The following is a 22,080-nucleotide window of genomic DNA, read 5'->3' on the forward strand; positions in this document are numbered from 1 at the left end:
GTGATGAACGCTACTGGCGGCGTGACAGGGCCTCTCTCGGTTGCGTGTGCCGCCCATCGGCACGCGGGTGCGCAGACATCGCGACTCTCCCGCTCGCTCGACCCTTTTGCCGCGAGAGGGCGCCGGCCGCGTGTAAGAGGTGGCTGGCGCCCTGAGGCGGCAAATGGTGGCGTGGGGAGTGAGGAGAACGCTACTGGCGGCGCGACAGGGCCTCTCTCGGTTGCGTGTGCCGCCCATCGGCACGCGGGTGCGCAGACATCGCGACTCTGCCCGCTCGCTCGACCCTTTTGCCGCGAGAGGGCGCCGGCCGCGTGTAAGAGGTGGCTGGCGCCCTGAGGCGGCAAATGGTGGCGTGGGGAGTGCGGAACGCTACTGGCGGCGCGACAGGGCCTCTCTCGGCTGCGTGCGCCGCCCATCGGCACGCGGGTGCGCAGACATCGCGACTCTGCCCGCTCGCTCGACCCTTTTGCCGCGAGTCAGAGGGCGCCGGCCGCGTGTAAGAGGTGGCTGGCGCCCTGAGGCGGCATTTGGTGGGGTCAGCGTGCGGTGCTGAGTCTTACTCGTCGGCGCTGGGGCCAGATCCCAGCGCAGAACTCTGCAACGCTGGCATATACAAACACAACAAGACTAACCCTGACCCTAACCCTAACCCTAACCCTAACCCTAGCCCTCTAACCCTAATAACCCTATAACCTAACCCACCCCCCAACTCCACACCGCAAATTTGAAAGATCTTGTTCTTGATGAAAATCAGGCCCGACTGCAAATTTCTTCAAAATTTTCGCAGGCGCTCCGCGCCTGCAGATTTTGAAATAAATTCGACAAAATTGGTACCTGGCCCAAGGCTCTAGGCTCCGAACAATCTTGGGAAGAGGCGCGATGTGAGGCGATCTCTCTCTCCCTGTATCCTTTGTTTGGTTGCGCTAGAAAATGCCCCCGCCGGATTGCTCTGAGTACCCCCCAAAACTGCACACAAACACAAGACTTGTGTTTGTGTCATGTCTCTTAGCCTCAAGCTCAACGTCGACTCCGGACAGGGTGCACCCGAACGCGCGAGGCCGAAGGCCGAGCCGAATGGGGCGGCTGGACGCACAAGTGGTCTCCACAGGATCGTCTATCTGCGCTACGGCTGCCAGCCTGCGGAGGAGGCTTCGGAGAAGTCGCTAAAGGTGCAGCACCTTGGCCATCGCGGTGGTGGCCTCGGCCGGGCAGTACGGGCACTTGAACCGGACGGTGCGGCTTCCGCGCGCGAGTTTCGTCAGCGAGCCGAGCGCGAGCACGTGGCCGCACGGCAGCAGCATGGGCGGGTTTCCCGGCGTGGTCGGCTCCTTGGAGACGGGGCACGCAAAGATGGAGTGGTGCATGCGGTGCGTCGGGGGCAGCTCGAGCTCAACCGGGAGCTCGCCGCCCGACCTGGCAGCCAAGCTAGCTGAGTGTCGGTTGTGAGTCTGTGAGTCTGTGTGTCCCTCCAGCGTGCCGTCCTCTCCTGTCCCGCGTCCCCACCCACACCGCGCATGTGCCCAGTCCGAGCCGCTGTCTGCTCTTCTCTTCGCCTCAGTATCTATCTATCTGCCGGACCGCCACACGTCGACAAACTTGGGGCCGAGGAGGGAGGAGAGCTTGACCAGCCGAGGCAGCACCGCCTCCCCCGCCGCCACGCAGGAGCTGAGGGCAGACCCGCGCGGCAGGCCTAGACAAAAGAAAAGGCCCTCGCCCGCCCGAGATTTCGCTTTCAGGCGTCTCCGGCGGCTCGTCGAGCAAACCGAGCGCCGCGAGCGCCTCGCACGTGAGCGCCTCACAAGCCTCCTCCGCCAGGCTGGGCTCGAGCAGCCACTCATACCGCGAGCCGCGCAGCGCCGGCGCGAATGCGAGCGAGCCCATCAGAGACCGCACAGCTGCGATCCCGTGCGCGCACTCGCCCGCCGCCGCACCGCGCAGCACCGTCGCCGACAGCTCGATCTTGCCCCGGGGGGAGCGGCAGCCCTCACCGAGCGCGAGCGGGAGCAACCGCTCCCGAGCGAGCGCGAGGGCGGCCAGCGTCTCGCCTTTCTCGAGATGTGACACAAAGGCGAGTCGCGCGAGCAGGAACGGCAGCCGCGACCCGAGAGCCTCGAGCCGCTCTCGGTGGTCCGCCGCCCATGCCAGCGCCGGCGAGAGATCGCGAGCGCGCAAGGCGGAGAGGGCGGCGTGCAGCGCCTCGAGCGGCGCACGCAGCTGCAGCGTCGGCGCCGCGATCGCGTCGGCGGCTTCCCGCTCGAGGGCGAGCGCCACGTCGAACCGTCCGGCGCAGAGCATGTGCACGTAGAGCACCTGGACCAGCGCGCCGTCGTCGAGCGGCACGTCCGGCAGCGTGGGCTGGGGCATGGCCTTGCACACGGCCTTGCCCAGCTTGCGCACCGACGACTCGAGCTCGCGCGCCGTCGAGCTCTCTCCTTGCGCCACGCCAACCGCCTCGAGCTTGCTGCCGAGTGAGGCGAGCGCCGCAGCGCGAGAGTCGTCGTCAGTGCCCGAGTCTTCCCAGGAGTCGAGGATCTGGAGCATCTCGTCCAGGCGCTGGGGAACGGTGTCGACCCGCTGCTTCTTGGCAACCTTGTCGAGCAGGCTGCTGATCAGGTCGATCTCCGACATACGGCCGTAACGTGGCGGACGGCGAGAGCCTGCGAGCCCATGGGATGCAGTCGTGTGAGCGGAGAGGGCTGGCCGGGATGGTGGGGGTTGGAATGGTGGGGTTAGTAGCACACAGCCCGGCCGCGGCGAAGTGGATGGCGAGCGATGGTTTTCTTCTTTCTTCTTGCGGCGCCTGTGTGTGTGTGTGTGTGTGCCGCCAAGGCGGGACCACTCGGGGACAGTGCCGACGGGACGCGGCTCGAAGGGCGTGGCTCCGCAGCGCGGCTGGCACTCGTCGCAGAGGCCTCACCTTCGAAAAGTCGGGCATGGCTCCACCCGCAACTTTGTCGCTAACACGCGCGCACCGCCGAGCCTGCGGCGGGCGCGCTGCGGCCGCACGTCTACTTCGTCATAGTGCCACGACGTGCGGCCTAGATTTAGCCCACGCGCCTCTGCTCGCAAACACTCACCCATTTGATTGTCACTGTCCGTGAGTGCGAGATTAGGGCTAGCCGCAGGCAGCTAGCCCGTGAGGAGAGCGTCCATAGACACCTCACTTAGACCCCACACACGGTCTCGTCCGTGCCTCGCCGGCCGGAGAGATTGCTGGAGGTAGAGCAAGCCTGCTCTAGCCTCGCATGTCACTTCCTGTCGTCTGTTATGTCGTTGTGCCCTTGTTTGTTTCTCTTGGCACCGTGGAGTGCTGGGGGGGGCGACAGGGAGGATATGGCCTTGAGTTATGTGTACGCCGACTCAGGGTGTGTGGCAGCCCGCTGGCTGTGTGTCTTGTGAGCTTGTTTGTGTCTGTGTGTCGCTCGTGCGTGTCGTCATCATCTGTCCAGCGTCCACCCATACCGCGTTGGTGTCCAGTCCGAGCCTGGCTGTTCTTCACCTTTCTACCTACCTACCTACCTGTGTGTGTGTGTGTCGGGCGGCTTGCTGCTCGCTGCATGGCGAAAAACTCGTCTCGCCACACGCCAAGGGCTTATGCTCTGGCGAGACGTGAGGCGCATGCGCCCAGGATGGGAGGGGGCATGCGTAACGACACTGCTAGAGATGCCTTTCGGGGCCCAGAGACAAAACTTCTGTGATGCCATGCGTGACCTAGTAGTGTCCCCAGCTATGGGCGTGTCCACGTTTTGAGCCAGGTGTGGTGTGGGCGCGAGAATAGCTCCGCCGTTCATGGAGGCAACCGATGCGAGTCGACTGGTGTGTGTCGTCGTGGTTTCGTATCAAGAATACTCACTCACACACGCCTGTGTGTCTTGTGAGCTTGTTTGTGTCTGTGTGTCGATCGTGCGTGTCGTCATCATCTGTCCTGCGTCCACCCATACCGCGTTGGTGTCCAGTCCGAGCCTGGCTGTTCTTCACCTTTCTACCTACCTACCTGGCGCCTACACACACACACTCACACACGCACGCTCCGGTGGTGAGCCGGTGTCTGTTCTTCACCTTTCTACCTACCTACCTACCTACCGGTGTGTGTGCCAGTCCGCGCCAGTCCGCGCCCTTGTCGTGCCAGTGTGCTGTGTGTGAGAGAGGCTTGTATTTTAAGAATTCTTCTTGAGAGCTGGTCCGCAGTGAGGTTTTTTGCTCAATCAAGACACAGAGCTCACACAAGATCACAGCGGGAGGAAAGCGGCGAGTCGCAATTCCTGGGGTCCTTGTGGCGGGCCACCCTGTCCAGAGAGGCATGGATGCCAATCTGGGGTCTCTCGACCGAGTCTATGAAGCCCTGGCCGCTCCCGGTGGTGGCAAGGTTAAGCAACCGAGAGCAACGGAGATGGTGCGGGGGTACGGGTGTTCCAGGGGGTCACGACACGCACCGACCCTTCACGAACCGAAAGGCTGTGCCCGGGAAAAGAATGCTCGGCCTTCGTGCGTCGCCCATCTGGAGATGACTGCTCTACTAATTTAGGACTCCGTCAGGAACCGTGCGTCCTTGCAGAAACCCGAGAGAGGCGGAGGGCGTGTCCCTTGCGCAGTCCGAATCGTTTCGGAGGGCGTGTCCCTTGCGCAGACGTGCTATGCAGGTGGAACGCTCCGCTAACTCTCTCCCGGCGTCCATAGAAGTCCATTCGATTCCAACGCCGGTTGACAGCGATTCGGCCAGCTCGTGCTCTTTCTGGTTCCTCTCTGCGTCCTTTGTCAAGTCGTTACACATTGACGCCGAGCCGCATGACCTGCTCCTTTTGCAGCTTGGTCGAGGCGTAGCACGTGTTGGTGAGCAGCTGCTCGTCCTCAAAGAGGGGCCAGATCTCTGCAAGGGGGGAGGCACGGATGGGTGCAGCTTGGGAAGTCATCCGGATGCCGGCCCAGGCTGCGGCAGCCGCGGGTGCCCATGCACGTGCGAGACGCCTCTCTCTACATCTGGTGCAACTGGGGGAGGGTGCGCGCCTGGCCGGCCGCAGAAGAAGATCTTTTGCGGCGGCGGCGGCGGCCTCGCCGGCTGCGGCGGCGGCGCCGGCGGCGTCGGGAGGCATGCGCAGCTCTCCTCGGAGTCAAAGACGGTGACGCCCGACTCTTCGAGCTCCTTTCGCCCAGAGGAGGAAGTGGTGTAGCAATGCGTGGTGATGAGGGGGTTGGAGTCGGAGATGTGAAAGTACGAGTTGGCCGCCGCGCTGCCGCAGTACCAGAGACGCATACGCCTAGCGAGCCGGCCCGGCCGGCATATGGGCGGCCCAGCCAAGTCTTTTGCCGCGACCCGCCGTCCTGAGCGCGCTTTTATTTACGGCGGCCGCTCGGATTATCTCATAGCGGGGGGGGGGGGGGAGGTTAAATCTTCTTCTTATCTGAAACGCGCGCGGGCCGCCAGCCGCGAACTATAGCAAGGGAGAATCGAGAGCTGCGCTCGAGCGAGCAGGTCCATGTGCAAGCGCAAACGTGACGACACGGCCACCGAGGCCGAAGCCTTTGTCGCCAACGCCGCACCTGCCGTGGCCTCAGAAGCAAGTGCGCTGACCAGGGGGCTGACGCTCAAGGGCGCGCTGTACAATCACTGCATCCTCAACGGTCAGAAGCGGGTGGAGAACCGGCCCTTTCGTATCAAGCCAGGTTGGTACGCGCTACACACTGGCGTCGGAAAGTTGGCGGCCGAGGACGCGAAGCGGATTCACGCGCGGATGGGCGGCGCCTGCCTCCCTGATGAGTGCTCGCTTCCGCACGGCGTCATCGTTGGCGCTGTCCACTTCTGTGGCGGCCTCAAGCACTCCGACTGCGCCGAGGATCATTGGGCCACCGGCCCGATATGCAATGTGATTGACGCCTATTGCGCGCTGAGGCGGCCTGTTCCCCACCGGGGAGCGCTCAGTCTGTGGAAGATCAAGCCTGACGCCCTCGCCGAAGTGCAGGCGCAGCTGGCGAGCGCACCCGTCCACCGCAATGCCGACGTGTCCTCCTTTTTCTTGCGTGGCCGCCCGTCGATAGCCTGACCCCCGCGCGGGTCCGACGGGATGTGGACGCCACGCAACACGCTGGCAGCACGGCTGCACACGAGTCAACTCGCGTTCCGGGACGCGCGCAAAGGCTCGATTGAGTCTTTTTGCGTGCTGTCTCTCCCTTCTCAACTGTCTGTGCGTGTGCGTCTTGGGCTCGGGGTTGTGCTTGTGTGGCGCATTTTGTTGAGAGAGCGGGGAAAATCGGATAAAGCGCGCGGGGCGTACGTATATCTTCTATCTAGATACTCTCTACGCGGGCTTTAGCTGAAAAGGCACATTCGACAAAGGAGACAACTATACAACACGTGACTGCTAATCAACTGCGCTAAAATACCTCTCCCTCAGGGCTCACTCGGAAGAGAGAACTTCGCCAATGTTGCGCGTCTCTGTTCCTCATTCCCGCGGGCCCTGACCCAGGCAGCTGCCCACCCCCACCCCCACCCCTCGCGCGCGCAACACGTCTGGATGCAGCGAGATTGTCCGATATTACTCGAGATTGCCCGAGGGGTGCAGCACGTCTGGGTGCAGCGAGCAGCCAATGTGCTCTCCCGCCGCCAGGCCGCAGTCGAACCCCGCCTGGTTGCAGTCACACGCCACGCTGGTGAGACAACCGTGTCACGCCCCCCCCCCCCCCCTCCTCCTTTGGCAAGCAGGGCGGCCGCCCGCCTCCTTCCACGCCCGGTGCATCGTGCCGGGCCGCTCGTCAAAGAGTATGTCGTCGCCGCACCTGACACCGACATGGGCGGCCAGTCACTTCTCGCAGGGAGCCAGACCAGACGTCAGGCAAGACTGCGTCGCCGCACCAGCGCGTCGCGTAGCCACGCCTGCGGCGCGTCGAGCTGGCCGGGTTGCCTGCGGGCTCCGAGCAGGCAAGGTCAGGCACACTTCTCCACACGCACGCGCGGTGGTAGGGCAGGGGTCCAGCGCAGCCCTCGCATCTCCGCATCCTGACAGGCAGGAGCCCCACGGCACATCCCCTGCGCCATCGCGGCGTGGGAGAATCTCGAGTAATCTCGGCTGCCTCTCGGCTGCCACTCGGCTGCCTCTCGGCTGTGTCTCGGCTCGCCTGGGGCGCCGTGCATCATCGCAGAGTAGAAGAGGAGCACGTCGCCCGGCGCCTGCAGGGAGGATCGGACAAGCTTCGGGAGAGGGTTTGGAGAGGGTTTGGAGGAGGGGTGGAGGGGGGTTGGAGGAGGTTTGGAGGAGGTTCGCAGGGTTCGGAGGGTTCGAACGGGGCGGTGGAGCCACTCTTGGCGAGTACTCTTGGCGAGGCTCGGCGTATCTCGGCGGCCATTCTCGGCACCATGTCCCAGCCGAGCAGCTCGTACTGGCCGCTGGCGACGCCCGCGTCGATGTCCGGCACGGGCGGGTAGCCTTCTGCGCCGTGGTACACGTTGCGCGAGTCCACCTGCAAGGGGGGCGGAGGTATCTGCATTATCTCGGCAGTATCTCAAGTTATCTCGGCAGTATCTCGGCTACATCTCGGCCAGGAAGTGTCTCAGAAGTGTCTCGGAAGTGTCTCAGAAGTGTCTCGGAAGTGTCTCAGAAGTGTCCCGGAAGCGTCTCTGACCTCGTCCGAGCCGGAGAAGTTTGTGATGCGGTGCGTCAGGCCCCAAGTGTGCGAGCCTGTCATGCACCACAGCACCGATGTCATAAAGTGAGAGCACTAGCAGCAAGAATGGAGCCGAGCACCCACTAGAGGCGAGCCTGCAATGCACACTGCTCATCAGCGATACCCTACCCAAGACTGCACCATGCCGCCGCCCCGAGTGCGCGGGCCTTTGACATACGCGAGGCCTACAGACATGCTCCGACCCGAGACAGCTCCAAGAGCGTCCTGCACGCTGCCTGTCATCGTAGACTGAGCTCTGAGCGCACACGAGCGCATCAGAGCTCATGGGAGATCACGTCGTGTCTGTCCGTGTGTCGGCACTCACCTCTCTCCCTCGGCACCTGCTCACAGCCGGAGGCGCGTGAACAGACGCTCTTCACAGCCGCGCGCCCCTCTCTCTCCCTCGGCACTTCGTCGAGGGCGAGCCAGACCGAGCAGACCTGCAGATATGGGGAGATATGGGGAGATATGGGGAGATATGGGGAGATATGGGGAGATCTGGGGAGATCTGGGGAGATATGGGCGAGCCAGACCGAGCAGACCTGCAGTGTGTGACATACACGTAGGTGCTAAGTTTCTCCGAGACCTCGCGAGCGGGCAGTTATTCACAGCTGGGCAGTGTGGCGAGGGCAGGGGTGGGTGGTGTGTGACACATGCCGTCACATCGCATCACACGACAGCGGCAGGAGCAAGCACATGCCATGTGGAGTGTGCATGTGCTATCCTGTCACACCATATAGCCAGCATAGCACGGCCAGACCGACCGGAGCCTGCCGCCCCCGAAGCAAGTGACTGTGGCTCTGCTGCAGCGGTCACCCCCCGCTAAGCTGGCGACGGGCGCCTGCTTCCCATCCGTATGCTGGTGCTCTCCTCCGTATCATGAGATCAGAATGAAGGGACTACTAAGACCATTTGGCAGGCGCCTGCTTCCCGCGCAAATGCCAGTAGGACGTGTCGTTGTGCCACGGGGTCGGCGCCTGCAAAAGGGTTCCAGGACAGGTCTAGGACGGGTCTTGTGCCGGTAGGACGTGTCGTTGTGCCGTGGGGTCGGCGCCGCGGTGCCCGGCTCCTTGACGAAGAGCTGGTCGTAGAGGATGTGCGCCTGTCCACAGCGACATGGCTGTGAAGAGACGCCGTCCACACCCCCTTTGGCCTGCACCTCGAGCGCATTTTGCCTGTCCACAGGGCTGCAGCAGCCGTGACGAGACGGCCTCTCACCAACGACTGGCCGAGCTTCTGACTGCGCCGTCCGCGACCCCATTGCACGTGCGGCGATGGCGCCCGCGCCTGAGGTGAGTGGCAACGACGCGTCGGTGGGCGGAGGTGGCGACGACGGCGGCGAGGGTGGCAGCAGCAGCAGCAGTGGGAGCGGGAGGTGGGGCGGGGCGCTGCAGAGCAAGGCGGAGGCAGGGCGGCGGCGGTTGTCACAGTGAGAGCGCGGTTGCGACGGGGGCGGCGAGAGGAGGCGCGGGAGAGGGGGGGGGGGGGGGGGCCAAAAAAAAGGGGCGAGCGGGAAGGGTGAGAGCAGAGACGCCGGCGAGCCACACTGCTCTCACCCGCGCGGAGCACAAAGTCTGCAAAGATGGCGTGGCGGTGCCAGAGGAACTGGTCGTCGTGGAAGCGTCCTCCGGTGCCGGCGGCGGCGGCGTGCTCGTCGCAGAGCGGGCCTGTGGGGGAAAGCCGTCCCGAGACGGCTGAGGCGAGGCTCCGACAAGGGACTCGGTGAGCCCACCACAGAGCGACGGGCCTGGGTCGGAGAGGTTCGCCTCGGCGCCTTCGCGCATCGCCTCCACCCACGGCGCGAACGTGCCGCGCAGGACGATGGCGCCGTCCTAATAGCAGCGGCGAGGACATTGGAGCCGGTCACGCCAGGTGACAGTGCGGCTGTGCCACTCTCCTGATTGAAGCGCGAAATGTCGGCGTCGGTGAGCACGGAGGCGTCGACGCTGGGCAGCGAGGCGGACGCGGCGCTGGACGTCGGCAGCGTGCCGGGTGTTGGTAAAGGAGCGGTCGAGAATAGGCGCCGCCCGGCGCTAGGACGGCGTCGCAGGCACTGCATTGTTGGGCCGGCGATGGGTAGGTTCAACATCTTTGGGGGCAGGTGGCTACTCCGGTAGTGGCCGTGACATGTGGTTCCACCACCCCTCAAGGCCTAGCCTCTGATCGCCACCGTTCCCAGGCTGCCTAATGGGATGGAAAGGAAGGAAGGCTGGGCGAGCGTATAGAAGCTGCTCGACCTCGTCGTGGCAACCTGCAAGGCAGCGCTGGCAGGCGCGATGAGCGTCGTGCCACCTGACCCGAGACGAGTCGCAGGCGTCGTACCGAGCGTGTCGAGACCGTGTACTGATGTGATCTGCACGGGCGAGTCACGTCGGCGTCAAACAAAGGAGCGGCGTGCGACCTGTCAGAGCTTGATCTCCGATCTCTCTCAGCGGCGTCGAGTCGCCTTTGGCGGCGACACTTTTGTACCTCCCCAGGACGCGCAGAGCCGCGCCACCTGCTGTGTGCCACCGTCCACTCGGCGGGGTCGCGGCTGCCTCTGGATGGAAGGCACCGAGAGACACAAATGGCGCAAATGACCAAAATCAAGATTGTGTAACGCGAGCTGTGCCACTGTGAAATGGAACGCCATATTAGATACTTTGCTAGATAGGACCGACCTGCATCTCTCTATGGTGAGATGTCAATTGCCATCTCTCCTCAAACGCACATGTTCTCAACGTATGTGAATGCGGTGCAAGACGGTCTCTGGCTCTGTGTTACTTCTTATCTTCTTTTACCCGAGGGTGGCCCCTTCATGGCGGCGCTGGCCTAGCTTACCTTGGCGTGAGCTGCGGCCAGGGCGCAAGGGACTCGCCCCCGATCAGGCCTGACTGTTCCGTGAGGACCTCTCTGTCCGTGAGGACCTCTGTCCGTGAGGACCTCTGTCCGTGAGGACCTCTTGTCACTCCCCGTGTAGAGTCGCGGCCGGGCCTCAGGCCACTGCTCAGACAGTGATCAGACTGAGAGTAGACCGAGGGCTCGGTAGCCGATTTCCCCCTCCTCATCCAACTAGCCGTCAAACAGACAGGGCAGTCCAGACCTCAAACACACAAGTGTAGCCACCTGCTCTTACTGAGTAAACTAGATATCAAGACTGAAGTGTGAAGAAGTGCATGAAGTTTGAAAGTGCTTGTAGCCCCTTCTGGTGACGGTATGTTGTTGTTGTTCATAAAATCACGCGCCAAGGAGAGCAAGAAGGGCAAGAAGAAGAAGAAGAAGGGGACGGGCGGCGGAGGCGGCGCTGGGCCGTCGCGGGAGCCCGAGGATGAGGCAGCGCTGGCGGCGGGAGAGGAGGCGGAGTTGGCGGCGGCGCTCGAGGAGAGCGCGAGGCTGGATGTCGGGGCGACGCGTGCGGCGGGGGGCAGGCGCGAGTCGCCGAGCGGCAGGGCGCTTCGTCACCGGCGGAGGAGGCGCCGCCTGAGGGAGAAGAGGAGCCGCCGGCCGACTTCATCTGCCCAATCACGACCGAGGTCATGAGCGACCCGGTGATGGCGGCCGATGGGCAGTCGTATGAGCGGACGGCGATCGAGCGCTGGCTCGCGACCAAGTCGACGAGCCCGCTGACCGGCGGCGAGCTCGATCACCCATACCTCACCCCCAACCACCCATACCTCACCCCCAACATGCTGCGCCGGATGATCCGGGACTGGGAGGGGGCGCGGAAGGCAGCGTGACCAGGCTCGAGATGGTGCTTGTGGCCGTGGATGTGGCCCCCTTCTCTAGCCCCCCTCTCCGAGAGGGCATGTCTGTCCAGTCTATGACGCTCAGGACGGAGGGCGAGGTGAACGGTTCAGTTGCGAATGGCGCGAGGTCCGCGTTCTTCTGGTGGTTCTTTTTTCATTAACCTTTGCGCCAGACCGCCAGAGAGCAGAGTCTGCCACAGACTTATATAGAAGTCTCGCGAGGGCCACGCGCGCTTCCCCCACGCAGCGCTCCTGCCGACCCGTCGGCGAGGCTGACCGAGAGGTGGCATTAATACTCGGAGCTCGTGAGCGAGAACGCGGAAGGCTGGAAAGAACAGCGGTGCTTGGGGTGCCAACGGCGGCATAGGAAGGTACACTTCGCGGAACCGCCTCGGGTACATTGTACTCTAACGACTACCGGCCTCAATACACAGTTGTGCCGTCTAGCTGGCGTGCAGCCCCCTGGAGGAGCTCAGTCAGTCGGGCTCGCTCAGCACCCAAGGAGGAGAAGAAGCCAAGGTAGAAGCTGAGATGGTTGAAGCTCAGCGGCACGAGCAGTGCTCGCATGTCCTCCGTGCGACGGAGCCAGTTCAGGCAGGCGCACAGACACCGTCCCTAGGACAGAGGCGGTCCCAACCTTCTCCCGCATTGACAGGACCTCCTGGTGGTGGGAACCGAGCCAGACGCCCACCGCTCCGTAGCCAGTCGCAATTCCTGCCGTTCCAAGAGAAGCCCCCTTCGCGAGAAGTTTCTCATGCCCAGAGATGGAGGAGACAAAACTGCAGACGAGCTGGACGCCGCCGTGCGCTGTCAACAGAATGCACCCGAGCCTCGTACTGGCACGTGCAGCAAGTGTCACTTGGGCGAGCAAGACCAGGCATGCGAGCACAGCAGCCAGGTGGATGAGGCGGTGCTCCTCTCCAAGATCCGCCAGATTCACGGACACAAGCCCGATGATGAGCACCGCAACGTGGATCGGCTGACTCTGCCGCGTTTTCGCTGTTAGATCGCACGGCAGAGTTGGCGGCGACGGTGGCGACGAGATGCAGGATGATGGCGGCTCCGGCGCGCCGGCAGAGTCGTGAGGCTGCTCGCACTGAATCGTGGTGGCGGCAGCGGCAGCGGCGGTGAAGCCATTCGGAGCATTTGGCTGTGCGGAGGGTGTGGCATGTGGAGCGTCGAGGAGGTGGAGCAGCAGGGCTCGCTGCTGCCTCTGCAGCATCAACAGCTGCTGCTGATGATGCACCGGCAACTGTCTGCCAACGGGCTCCAGTTGCTGGTGGAGTGCCGCAAGCGCATGAGTCGGGAAGCGGGAGGCGAATTGGTGCCACGGCAATGTGACCCGGGCAGGAGCTGGTGGAGCAGAGCTCGAGGCCGATGATGCCGGCCTCCCCTGCTGCTGGTTAGAATCGCCGAGAGTGGTCGTCTCGTCGCGCCCACCCTCCATACAACACATGCAACGCGCCGGAGTTTTTCTGAGTGTCGTCGGTCTCACGGGAAAAAAATCTGTCACTCCCCTTTCTCCCGGCCGGGGTGGGGCGCGCGCGGGGGCGGCGGGTGTGAGGCGAGTGTGCGGGATGTCTGTGGGCCCGAGAGCGATATGCCATGTCCGCCTTGCTTTGTTTCCTAACATCGAAGGCTAAGCTCAAAAAATCTCTCTCTGGCTGTTCATCTCCTCATCTCTTTCCCACCAAGGCGGGGGGCGGTGGGCGTGTGCGCGCGGCGCGGCGGTGTGTGTGTGGTGTGACTGCGATAGAGGGTGCGCAGCGTCCTAATCCAAAATCTTAGGATTCAGGATTCAGGCATCGCTTCAGTGGGGCCAAACAAAGTGAGTTTATTGATGTGTGAGAAAGGTACGGGACACGAGGAGTCACGCGGACCGACTCGTCGGTGACTCTGCTGCACGCCGTTTCAGATTTTTTCTCAGCGTGAGCGAGACGTGGTCGTGGAAGAGTGCCACCGTCGGGTAGGACGGGTCGGCCCGGAGCATCAGAGTAGCCGTCGTGGTCGCGGCGAGCAGCGCCGGCCACTCCGGCGCCGCGTCGGCAACATGGGAGCATGTCCACCGGCGCCACTGGATTTTGGGGCGCTGCGCACGCCCCCTAACTGCGACAAGGGACCAACCAGCCGCGGCCAGGAGAAAGAAGCAGCGCGGCGACGCGAAGCATGAACTTCGCAAAAAAATACTAAACGTGCAACCTGCCACACGAGCCGCCACACGCAGTGCAGGAACGCTCACGATAGCGCTCTACCGGTGGGGGGAGAATCGTGGGTTGCAGACGCGTCTGTCTATATCTCTTCTACGGCCCCTACCTAACTATGGAAATCTCGACGATTCACAGTAGACGCGGATGTCCACGCGAGAGAGAGCCGCTCGGCGACACTCGATTGCCACCTTAATATGTCTATCCTCTCGAGCGGTGTGCAGCACTGCAGACGGCTCTGCCGAGTTCTTGCCGATATTACACGAGCACAGGCCGAGGGTTTTGCCGTGCCGACATCGACCCCCTCGCTGCAAACGCAGCCGTCGCTGTGAGCAAGCTCGCCGCAAATTCCACGCCAAGTCCGGCCCAAAACACATAGGCAATGGTCGCTGTGAGGAAGCCGGCAGCGAAGCCGGTGATGCTGCGGCGCGGCCTCGGCGCGGCGCCACTTTCCATGCTGAGGGACGCCCATTCACCCGGCAAGATCCCACTGCCAATTTCTTCTGTGACTGTTCCGTCCTCGTCGTCGTCGTCCTCGTCGTCGTCCTCGGCGTCGTCCTCGTCGTCGTCCTCAGGTTCGAGAGATCTCGCGCGCACGGCACCGAGCCCCGCCTGCTTTGTTTCTTCGGGTGGCGCCTCGGGCGGCGCTTCCGTCGCTTGGAGGCCAGTGACCAACTTCGCCTGACCGTCGGCGAGAAGAGCGATGGCCAACGTGACTGAGGTGCTGAGCAAAGCCTTCCGCATCTTCCACCTTCGGTCCTCGGTGAACGGGGGTGCGGTCCGCCGACAAGCAATGGGACACCGACTTTCTTCTTTTCCGAGTGTGCTGTGAGAGAGAGTTCTTTTGTTTAAATTCTTTTCCGAGTTGCTGCAGCAGTAGCTATATGAGCAAGCCTGCTCTAGCCTCGCATGTCACTTCCTGTCGTCTGTTGTGTCGTTGTGCCCTTGTTTGTACTCTTGGCACCGTGGAGTGCTGGGGGGGGCGACAGGGAGGATATGGCCTTGAGTTATGTGTAAGCCGACTCAGGGTGTGTGGCAGCCCGCTGGCTGTGTGTCTTGTGAGCTTGTTTGTGTCTGTGTGTCGCTCGTGCGTGCCGTCATCATCTGTCCAGCGTCCACCCATACCGCGTTGGTGTCCAGTCCGCGCCTGGCTGTTCTTCACCTTTCTACCTACCTACCTAGCTATATAACGAACCGCACAAAAGAAACCGCACGGCCCTCTTGTGGCGACCTCCGGCCGTACCCCTGTGCGCCCGTCCTCTCCGGCTGCACCCCCAGCCAAACCTTGCTCGTCGCCATGACGTCCGCCCGCCTGCTGCGCTCGTGCGTTGAGACCCTCCTAGCCTTCGTGTTCTGGCCCGCAGTAACTCTGATTATGCTCCCATTCCTTTATGTTCCCGTTATCGCGCCGTTCATCGCGCTCGGCGTCTCCAGCTCCGACTCTGCTTTCGGCGTGCCTCCCGCGCTCCTCGCCTGGCGAAGCCTTCCGTTTCTGATTCCGATGGTGCACTCTACGCCGCGCGATACGACCTCGGCGCGCTGTGCGCTTCTCGCCGCAAATCGGACCCTTTTGAGCCCGGCCCGTGGCTCTCGTCGAGAGCGTTTTGCGGCCCAGACACACTGTCACCTCGAACATGCCTCAAAGGCCGAAGGCCTGATCAGTGCAGATGGTCGCGCCGCCCCGCTCCGCGCCGCCCGCCGCCGCGCCGCGCCGCCGCCTCGCGCAGCCGCCGCGCCGCGCCCCGCCCGATGATGAATAATTAAGATTACCCGGAATACGGTACGCAATTAAGGAATTAATGAGTGAATTAATCAATTAAGTGAGCGCCCTCGCGTCACCTATGACTCGACCAGTGTGAAGGTGAAGAGATGTCACCGAGCGTGCGTGCAGCTGGCCCGGGGGAGAGAGAGAGAGAGAGAGAGAGAGAGAGAGAGAGAGAGAGGGAGGGGGGGGGGGGGGGGGAAAAAGAAAGAGAGATAGAGAGAGAGAGAGAGAAAGAGAGAGAGAGAGAGAGAGAGACAGAGAGGGAGAGGGAGAAAAAAAGAGACACACACCCCTCAGAGAGAGAGAGAAAGAGAGAGAGAGAGAGAGAGAGAGAGAGAGAGACAGAGAGAGAGAGAGAGAGAGAGAGAGAGGGAGAGAGAGAGCAGAGAGAGAGAGAGAGCAGAGAGAGAGAGATTGAAAATGGCGACAACAGTGCCGAGCAGCAGCAGCAGCACGCCCACGGCCCGAGCCAGAGCGAGGAGACGGAACGGCCGAGCCGACAACGGAGGCAGCGAGCAAAAAGGCAGCGCGGCGCGGCTCGCGCGCCGCGTGCGCCAAGCAGCCGAGGCTGCCGAGGAGGCCGAGGAGGCCGAGGAGGCCGAGGAGGCCGAGGAGGCCCCCCCCTCCCCCCCGGCGACTCGAACCGGGAGCCAGTCGACGCACGAACGGAACGCTCGCACATCACCGGATATGTCAACTCGCAGCAGCGAGGCAGCAGCTCATATACAGTGGACTTTACTCAAAGCAGCGCAGAAGCGCTCGCAGAGCGGTGCGCAGCGCCGCGCACGCCACACCGCGGGCGGTCGGACGAGCGCAGCGTACGTCGGCCGCGAGCCGCGTCGCCAGCCGTCTCGCGAGAGAGCGGCGACACCACGTGCGCGCAGCAGCCGCCGCGGCAGAGACGAGCCGCGGCGACGTCCGCTAACTGCCATTGTCGAACCTGTGTGCTAATCGACACACACACACACGCTCGCACGCACGTGGCCATGAATTCTTTTTGCGCGTACCCCCAGCCGGTTCATCTTCGCGCTCTGGCATCTCTTGCCGCAAAACACGCAATTCGCGGATCATTCATTCTCCGCCGTCATGCACCGCCGCGCTCTCTCGCGCGTCGCCGCCTCTTCGCGGCCGCGACTGCTCTCGCGCCACCTCTTGAGGCGGATGAGCACTGCCGCGGCCGAGATTGCCGAGCGAGGCGCCGCCGCCGGCCTCAAGTTCTACCAGTTCTCCTTCGTCGACCTCTTTGGTGTGCAGCGAAGCAAGCTCGTGCCAGCCTCTCGCGTCGCGGAGATTGCAGAGGGTGGCGCGGGCTTCGCAGGCTTCGCAGCGCACCTCGACATGGACCCGACGATGGGCGATCTGCTCGCCGTTCCGGACGCAGCGACGCTCACGCCGCTGCCGTGGCAGCCCGAGGTCGGCTGGCTCAGCTGCAACCTTGTGCACGAGGACACGGAGCTCGCCCACGGCCCTCGCAACGTGCTGCGCAGCGTGCAGGCCAAGCCAGCAGTAGTACCTAGTAGGTGATCTGAGCAGCAATAGTAGGCGACCTGAGCTGCACAGATCGGACCACTATCCACGCCCAAGTGACTGGCGGCAGGAAACGTGGCTTCAACCCGCACAGGGACCGGGGAGACGGGACACGCACGCACTGAGACAGACAGTGAGCGGCGAGAACAGGAGAGCACGCATCATACTCAAGACTACTTACCCTGTATCAATTACTGTATGAACTACGGCTGCGCAGGCCAAGCGGCCGAGCGGGACACTCGAGCTCACTGACCATGAGTCGATCTGAGTCCCTGTCGTGCCCACGTGCCGTTAACCAGTATGAGCTCCTCTCGGTGCAGGCCAGGCTGGCCGAGCACGGCGTGGCGCTCAAGACGGGCGTAGAGTGCGAGTTCTTCCTCCTCGACGGCAGCGCGCCCGCCGCCCGCCCGGCGCTCTCCGACCCGCTCGACGTGCAGGCGAAGCCGTGGTATGACGCGGGCGATCTCGGGTGATCTCGGGTATTCTCGGGTATTCTCGGGCAATCTCGGGCAATCTCGGGCAATCTCGGGCAATCTCGGGCAATCTAGGATGACCTCGGGTGATCTCGGGTGATCTCGGGTGACCTCGGGTGATCTCGACGTGCAGGCGAAGCCGTGCTATGACGCGCACGCGCTCATGCGCCGGTACGAGCTCATCACCCCATGTCTCCCCATGTCTCCCCATATCTCCCCGTATCTCCCCGTATCTCCCCGTACCTCCCCGTACCTCCCCATATCTCCCCGTATCTCCCCATATCTCCCCGTACCTCCCCATATCTCCCCGTATCTCCCCGCAGGTACGAGCTCATCTCGACGCTGGTGAGCCACATGGAGCAACTCGGCTGGGGCCCGTACCAGGCGGACCACGAGGACGCCAACGGCCCCGACCGCGACCGATGCGGAGGGTCCTCCGTGCGCGCGCGTGGCACTGAGCAGTGCCGACCCTTCCGAACAGGCCAGTTCGAGATCAACTGGGACTTTGACGACGCCCTGGCGAGAGTGCCCGAGAGACCCGAGATTGCCCGAGATTACGAGAGATGACTCGAGATTGCCCGAGATGACCCGAGATTGCCCGAGATTGCCCGAGGTTGCTTCGACGACGCCCCCGTGACCGCCGACCGCGTTGTGCTGCGCGAGCGGTCAAGTTGGCTCGAGCGAACTCATGCACTCACAGGTGACCGCCGACCGCGTGGTGCTCTTCAAGTACATGGTGCGCTCGCTGGCCGAGCGGGCCGGCCTCCGCGCGACGTTTATGCCAAAGCCCTTCGCGTCGCTGACCGGCTCCGGCTGCCACGCACACGTCTCGCTGCACGAGCCGGGCACGGGCAAGAACCTTTGCCAGGGCGGCGCGCCCGAGGCGCACCTCGGCCTCACCCTCGGCCTCACCTCGGCCTCACCTCGGCCTCACCTCGGCCTCACCTCGGCCTCGCCTCGGCCTCACCTCGGCCTCACCTCGGCCTCACCTCGGCCTCACCTCGGCCTCACCTCGGCCTCACCCTCGGCCTCACCTCGGCCTCGCCTCGGCCTCACCTCGGCCTCACCTCGGCCTCACCTCGGCCTCACCCTCGGCCTCACCTCGGCGATTTCTCGGCGATTTCTCGGCTATGCCTCGGCTATGCCTCGGCTATGCCTCGGCTATACCTCGCCTGTATCTCCCCCCCTCGAGATGCACGGGCTCTCTCCGCTGGCGCTCTCCTTCACCGCCGGCCTGCTCGCCCACGCGCCGGCGCTCACGGCGCTCACCAACCCGACCGTCAACTCGTACAAGGTAAGCCTCGGGCAATCTCGGGCAACCTTGGGCAATCTCGGGCCCATCTCGGCCCATCTCGGCCCATCTCGGTCCCATCTCAAGCCACCAACCCAACCCTCGGCTCGTCCAAGCGGCTGGGCGCGCGCATGACTTCTTCGGGGGCGACGTGGTGCACTGACAGCCGTGATTAGCCGAGAGTAGCCGAGAGTAGCCGAGAGTAGCCGAGAGTAGCCGAGAGCACATGTGCATGTGCTGTGTGACTACTCCGCGTGGGGGGTCCCCTACCCCCGGTATAGCCGAACCCATTTCTACCCTGCCAAGAGTCGAGGTCCTCTGTCGGTCCGGGGGCCGCATGACAGGGTCACACATGCATTGGCAGGTCGCCGACGGCCGCCACGTGGGCGGGGAACAACCGCACCGCAGCCCTAGAGGCGGAAGACGCATTCTCGTGTTTCGAGTAGCGCTCGAGAGGACACGGACTCCGCGGTACTCACTGTCCTCGCACCCCTCGTACTCACGCGGTGCTCTGAAGACACTGCACAATACCGTACTCCCGCCCCGAGGCTGGCGCCTTCAGCACGGTAGGCACCGCGCTTATCCGCGTCCCCGACGAGCACCGCATGGAGCTGCGGCTCGACACGGACAGGAGCGCGAAGCCGAACCCACCGACTCACCAGCCGACAGTGGGCTACCTCCCAATAGGCTGGCCGACATGAGCGCCAACCCGTACCTGATGGCGGCCGCCATCGGCGCGGCCGGCCTCGACGGCCTGCGAGCGCGGAGTGTGCCGCCGCCGCCGACGGACCGCAAGCCTAGACTACCCGAGATTACCCGAGATTACCCGAGAGTACCCGAGATTGCCCGAGATTGCCCGAGACTACCCGAGATTACCCGAGATTACCCGACGGACCACACGCCTAGACTTACCCGAGATTGCCCGAGATTACCCGAGATTGCCCGAGATTACCCGAGCCTCCCTGGTGTGCAGGACCGCAACATGTACGACGCCTCCGATCCGGTCGTCGCCGCCGCCATCAAGGCCGCCGCCCCCCCTTCTCCCCCCCGCCACTCATCACTCACCCACAGCCACAGTTGCATTACACTTCTGCATTTTGCATTCACACGTGCATGACATGATTTACTGCGGTGCCCCTCTGTCGCGAGGGCTGCCCGGCCCTTGCCCCACCACCTTGCGCGTGTGGAAGAGTTGACCTTGCCCCACCTCAGGCCTCCCCGCCGCTGCCGAGCAACCTGGCCGGCGCGCTCGAGGCGCTCGATGCCTCGAGCCCGCTCCGGTCGGGCCTGGGCGACGCTTTCGTGGACAGCTACCTCAAGTTGCGCCGGGCGCACTGGGCCGAGTACATGGCGCAGCTCACGCCGTGGGAGCTGGAGACGTATCTCGACGCCTAGAGCGATCTCGGGTGATCTCGAGTGATCTCGATCTCGGCGTCGCTGGGGGACGACCGCTCACTTAAGTATAAAAGACACGCGCCGGCAGTCCAGACCCCAACGCGTACAATTGCTACGGTAGAGGGCGTCAACCGGCGTCATGTACTCTTCTTGGTTTGTTCAAATAAAAAGACCGCCACATACACTGAAAAAGACGCCCCCCGCCCCCCCCCCCCCCTCTTACCGTATATCATGTATCATGTATCGCGCCTTGCGGGGGGGGGCGCGGAAAAGAGGAACCTCTTAAGCGCCATCGCCATGGTGCTGCAACGAATCGTTGGCAACGTGCAAGCAGCGCCGAGCGACGACGTATCGACGACTTACTTACCGCCTCCCGGTCCTCCCCCTCGGCACTGGCGAGGTACTTCCAGCCTGCTGTGGGAACAGCTGAGGAGACGCAGTCTCGCCGAGGCTCGCCCCAGGTTGACTCGGCCAGACAAAAACCCCGAGACTCGGCACACCTCGCAGTCTCGCCAGCCTCGGCCAGCCCTCTCAGTTCACGAGGTGAACCGTGAACCCGGTTCATGAACCAGTTCGCGGTTCACGGTTAGTTCACGGTTCGCGGTTCACGGACTCGGGGCGGGGGCTAGTCGGTTCACGGTTCACGGTTCGGCCCGACGCTGCCCCGCCTGGTTCGTTCACGGTTCGCGGTTCGCCCTTTTGTCCTGCCTCGGTTCGAGTTCACGGTTCAGAGTTCATGGTCGGTTCGAGGGTGAACCACTGAACTAGTTCATGAACCAAGCTTACTTTCACACCTCTTACACACCGACACAGTTCGCGAACCACAGTTCGCGAACCATCCGTGAACCGAGACCCAGAAATTCGAACCAGCGCGCGGCGAAAGCCGGAACAAAGTGGCGGGAGTTCGATCGACGAGATGATGGGCTACCTGTGCCACAGCCTGTGCCTCTGCCCGCCGGCCGTCTGTCGCCCCTCAGCTCTAACATACAGTTGCCGCCCACGCACCTCCGACGCCGACAACTTACGGATTTTACTTTCGAACTCATATCGCGCTTGGGAGAACGACAAGTACGACTTCGATCCTCAGACGACCTCATCGACCAGCTTCACCTGGACATGGGACGGATTTACGCGACCTTGAGAAGCAGCCACTCCCAGCGATGGCGGGAGCTGCTCGACCGGCCAGATCGGCGCCCTCATGGCCGAGTCTTTCTGCGCCAAGCAGGTGGTGCACTGTCACCGCCTCAGTCTCAACGCGGAGGAGTACTCGATGGTGGTGATTCTCCGCATGAACCGCGCCTTCATTGGAGTAAATGCGCAAGCACTCGAGAAGGACTATGAGCCCGGCAAGTAGGTCTCCATCGAGTTTGATTCGCAGTCGTTCGCGGTTAGAATTAGTTGATAACCGCGCGAACTTGGTGGGGCGGTTCACGAACCAGTTCTCGCGAACCCAGTTCGCGAACCGCCGCGCGAACTTGGTGGGGGCGGTTCACGAACCAGTTCGCGAACTGGGTTCGCGAACCGGCGGTTCACCGCCGGTTCGCCAGACTCGGTTCGTTCACGGTTCACGGTTCGCGGCGGGTGTCGCGGGAGGAGTCGGTTCACGGATCACGGTTCACAGACTTGGGGTCGGGGCTAGTCGGTTCACGGTTCGGGGTTCACGACTCGGGGCGGGGGCTAGTTGGTTCACGGTTCACGGTTCACGATTCCGGCGTGAACTGAGAGGCCTGGCCTCGGCAACCTTGTTGTGTCTCGCGCCTTGCGGGGGGGGGGGGGGGGGAGCGGAAAGGAGGAACTTCTGGGGAGACCCATTCGGTGCTGGTAGCGCCCTGACGCTGCTTGAGCTGCCAGCGTCAGGGCGCTCTCGTCACGGTCGGGCGTGCGAGGCTCCTGTGCCTCCGGTGCAGCCGATGCTCAGCCCTCTCCCACGGTCGCGGCTCGCCCGTCACCTCGCCTCTCCGCAGGGTTCATCTCTCGCGCCGGCTGCATCTCTCTGCCGGTCGCCAGCACCCGCGCCACCGACTAGCTGCACCGCCACTCGCGA

At 63.4% G+C, this 22,080-nt stretch overlaps 6 protein-coding genes across 6 annotated transcripts; 3 read left to right on the forward strand and 3 right to left on the reverse strand.

The window, feature by feature from the left end:
* Nucleotides 1–1,163: 1,163 nt before the first annotated feature.
* On the reverse strand, nt 1,164–2,628 carry EMIHUDRAFT_234457 (hypothetical protein; the record flags this gene model as incomplete). The annotated part of the gene is made up of 3 exons (XM_005781295.1): nt 1,164–1,413; nt 1,579–1,690; nt 1,764–2,628. The coding sequence occupies 3 exons, from the start codon at nt 2,626–2,628 to the stop codon at nt 1,164–1,166; spliced, it is 1,227 nt and encodes a 408-aa protein (XP_005781352.1).
* A 2,846-nt stretch (nt 2,629–5,474) lies between these two features.
* EMIHUDRAFT_234459 (hypothetical protein) lies at nt 5,475–6,038 on the forward strand (the record flags this gene model as incomplete). The annotated part of the gene is made up of 1 exon (XM_005781296.1): nt 5,475–6,038. One exon carries the CDS (start codon nt 5,475–5,477, stop codon nt 6,036–6,038), a length of 564 nt encoding a protein of 187 aa, XP_005781353.1.
* A 492-nt stretch (nt 6,039–6,530) lies between these two features.
* On the reverse strand, nt 6,531–9,715 carry EMIHUDRAFT_114003 (hypothetical protein; the record flags this gene model as incomplete). Its single annotated transcript, XM_005781297.1, has 12 exons — nt 6,531–6,620; nt 6,848–6,868; nt 7,151–7,162; nt 7,348–7,452; nt 7,615–7,670; nt 7,982–7,997; nt 8,067–8,096; nt 8,654–8,758; nt 8,816–8,943; nt 9,213–9,323; nt 9,389–9,443; nt 9,509–9,715. 12 exons carry the CDS (start codon nt 9,713–9,715, stop codon nt 6,531–6,533), a joined length of 936 nt encoding a protein of 311 aa, XP_005781354.1.
* Nucleotides 9,716–10,851: 1,136 nt separating this feature from the next.
* Nucleotides 10,852–11,372, forward strand: EMIHUDRAFT_114004 (hypothetical protein; the record flags this gene model as incomplete). The annotated part of the gene is made up of 2 exons (XM_005781298.1): nt 10,852–11,034; nt 11,064–11,372. 2 exons carry the CDS (start codon nt 10,852–10,854, stop codon nt 11,370–11,372), a joined length of 492 nt encoding a protein of 163 aa, XP_005781355.1.
* Nucleotides 11,373–13,556: 2,184 nt separating this feature from the next.
* On the reverse strand, nt 13,557–14,355 carry EMIHUDRAFT_366086 (hypothetical protein). The gene has a single exon (XM_005781299.1). It carries the CDS (start codon nt 14,327–14,329, stop codon nt 13,844–13,846), a length of 486 nt encoding a protein of 161 aa, XP_005781356.1. The 5' UTR covers nt 14,330–14,355; the 3' UTR covers nt 13,557–13,843.
* A 2,156-nt stretch (nt 14,356–16,511) lies between these two features.
* Nucleotides 16,512–20,036, forward strand: GLN2 (putative glutamine synthetase; the record flags this gene model as incomplete). Its single annotated transcript, XM_005781300.1, has 9 exons — nt 16,512–16,859; nt 17,213–17,308; nt 17,484–17,521; nt 17,674–17,875; nt 18,051–18,176; nt 18,543–18,644; nt 18,758–18,809; nt 19,253–19,473; nt 19,854–20,036. The coding sequence occupies 9 exons, from the start codon at nt 16,512–16,514 to the stop codon at nt 20,034–20,036; spliced, it is 1,368 nt and encodes a 455-aa protein (XP_005781357.1).
* Nucleotides 20,037–22,080: the final 2,044 nt, after the last annotated feature.

The sequence above is a fragment of the Emiliania huxleyi genome (assembly GCF_000372725.1).
Source record: "Emiliania huxleyi CCMP1516 chromosome Unknown EMIHUscaffold_204, whole genome shotgun sequence".
Lineage (NCBI taxonomy): Eukaryota > Haptophyta > Isochrysidales > Noelaerhabdaceae > Emiliania > Emiliania huxleyi.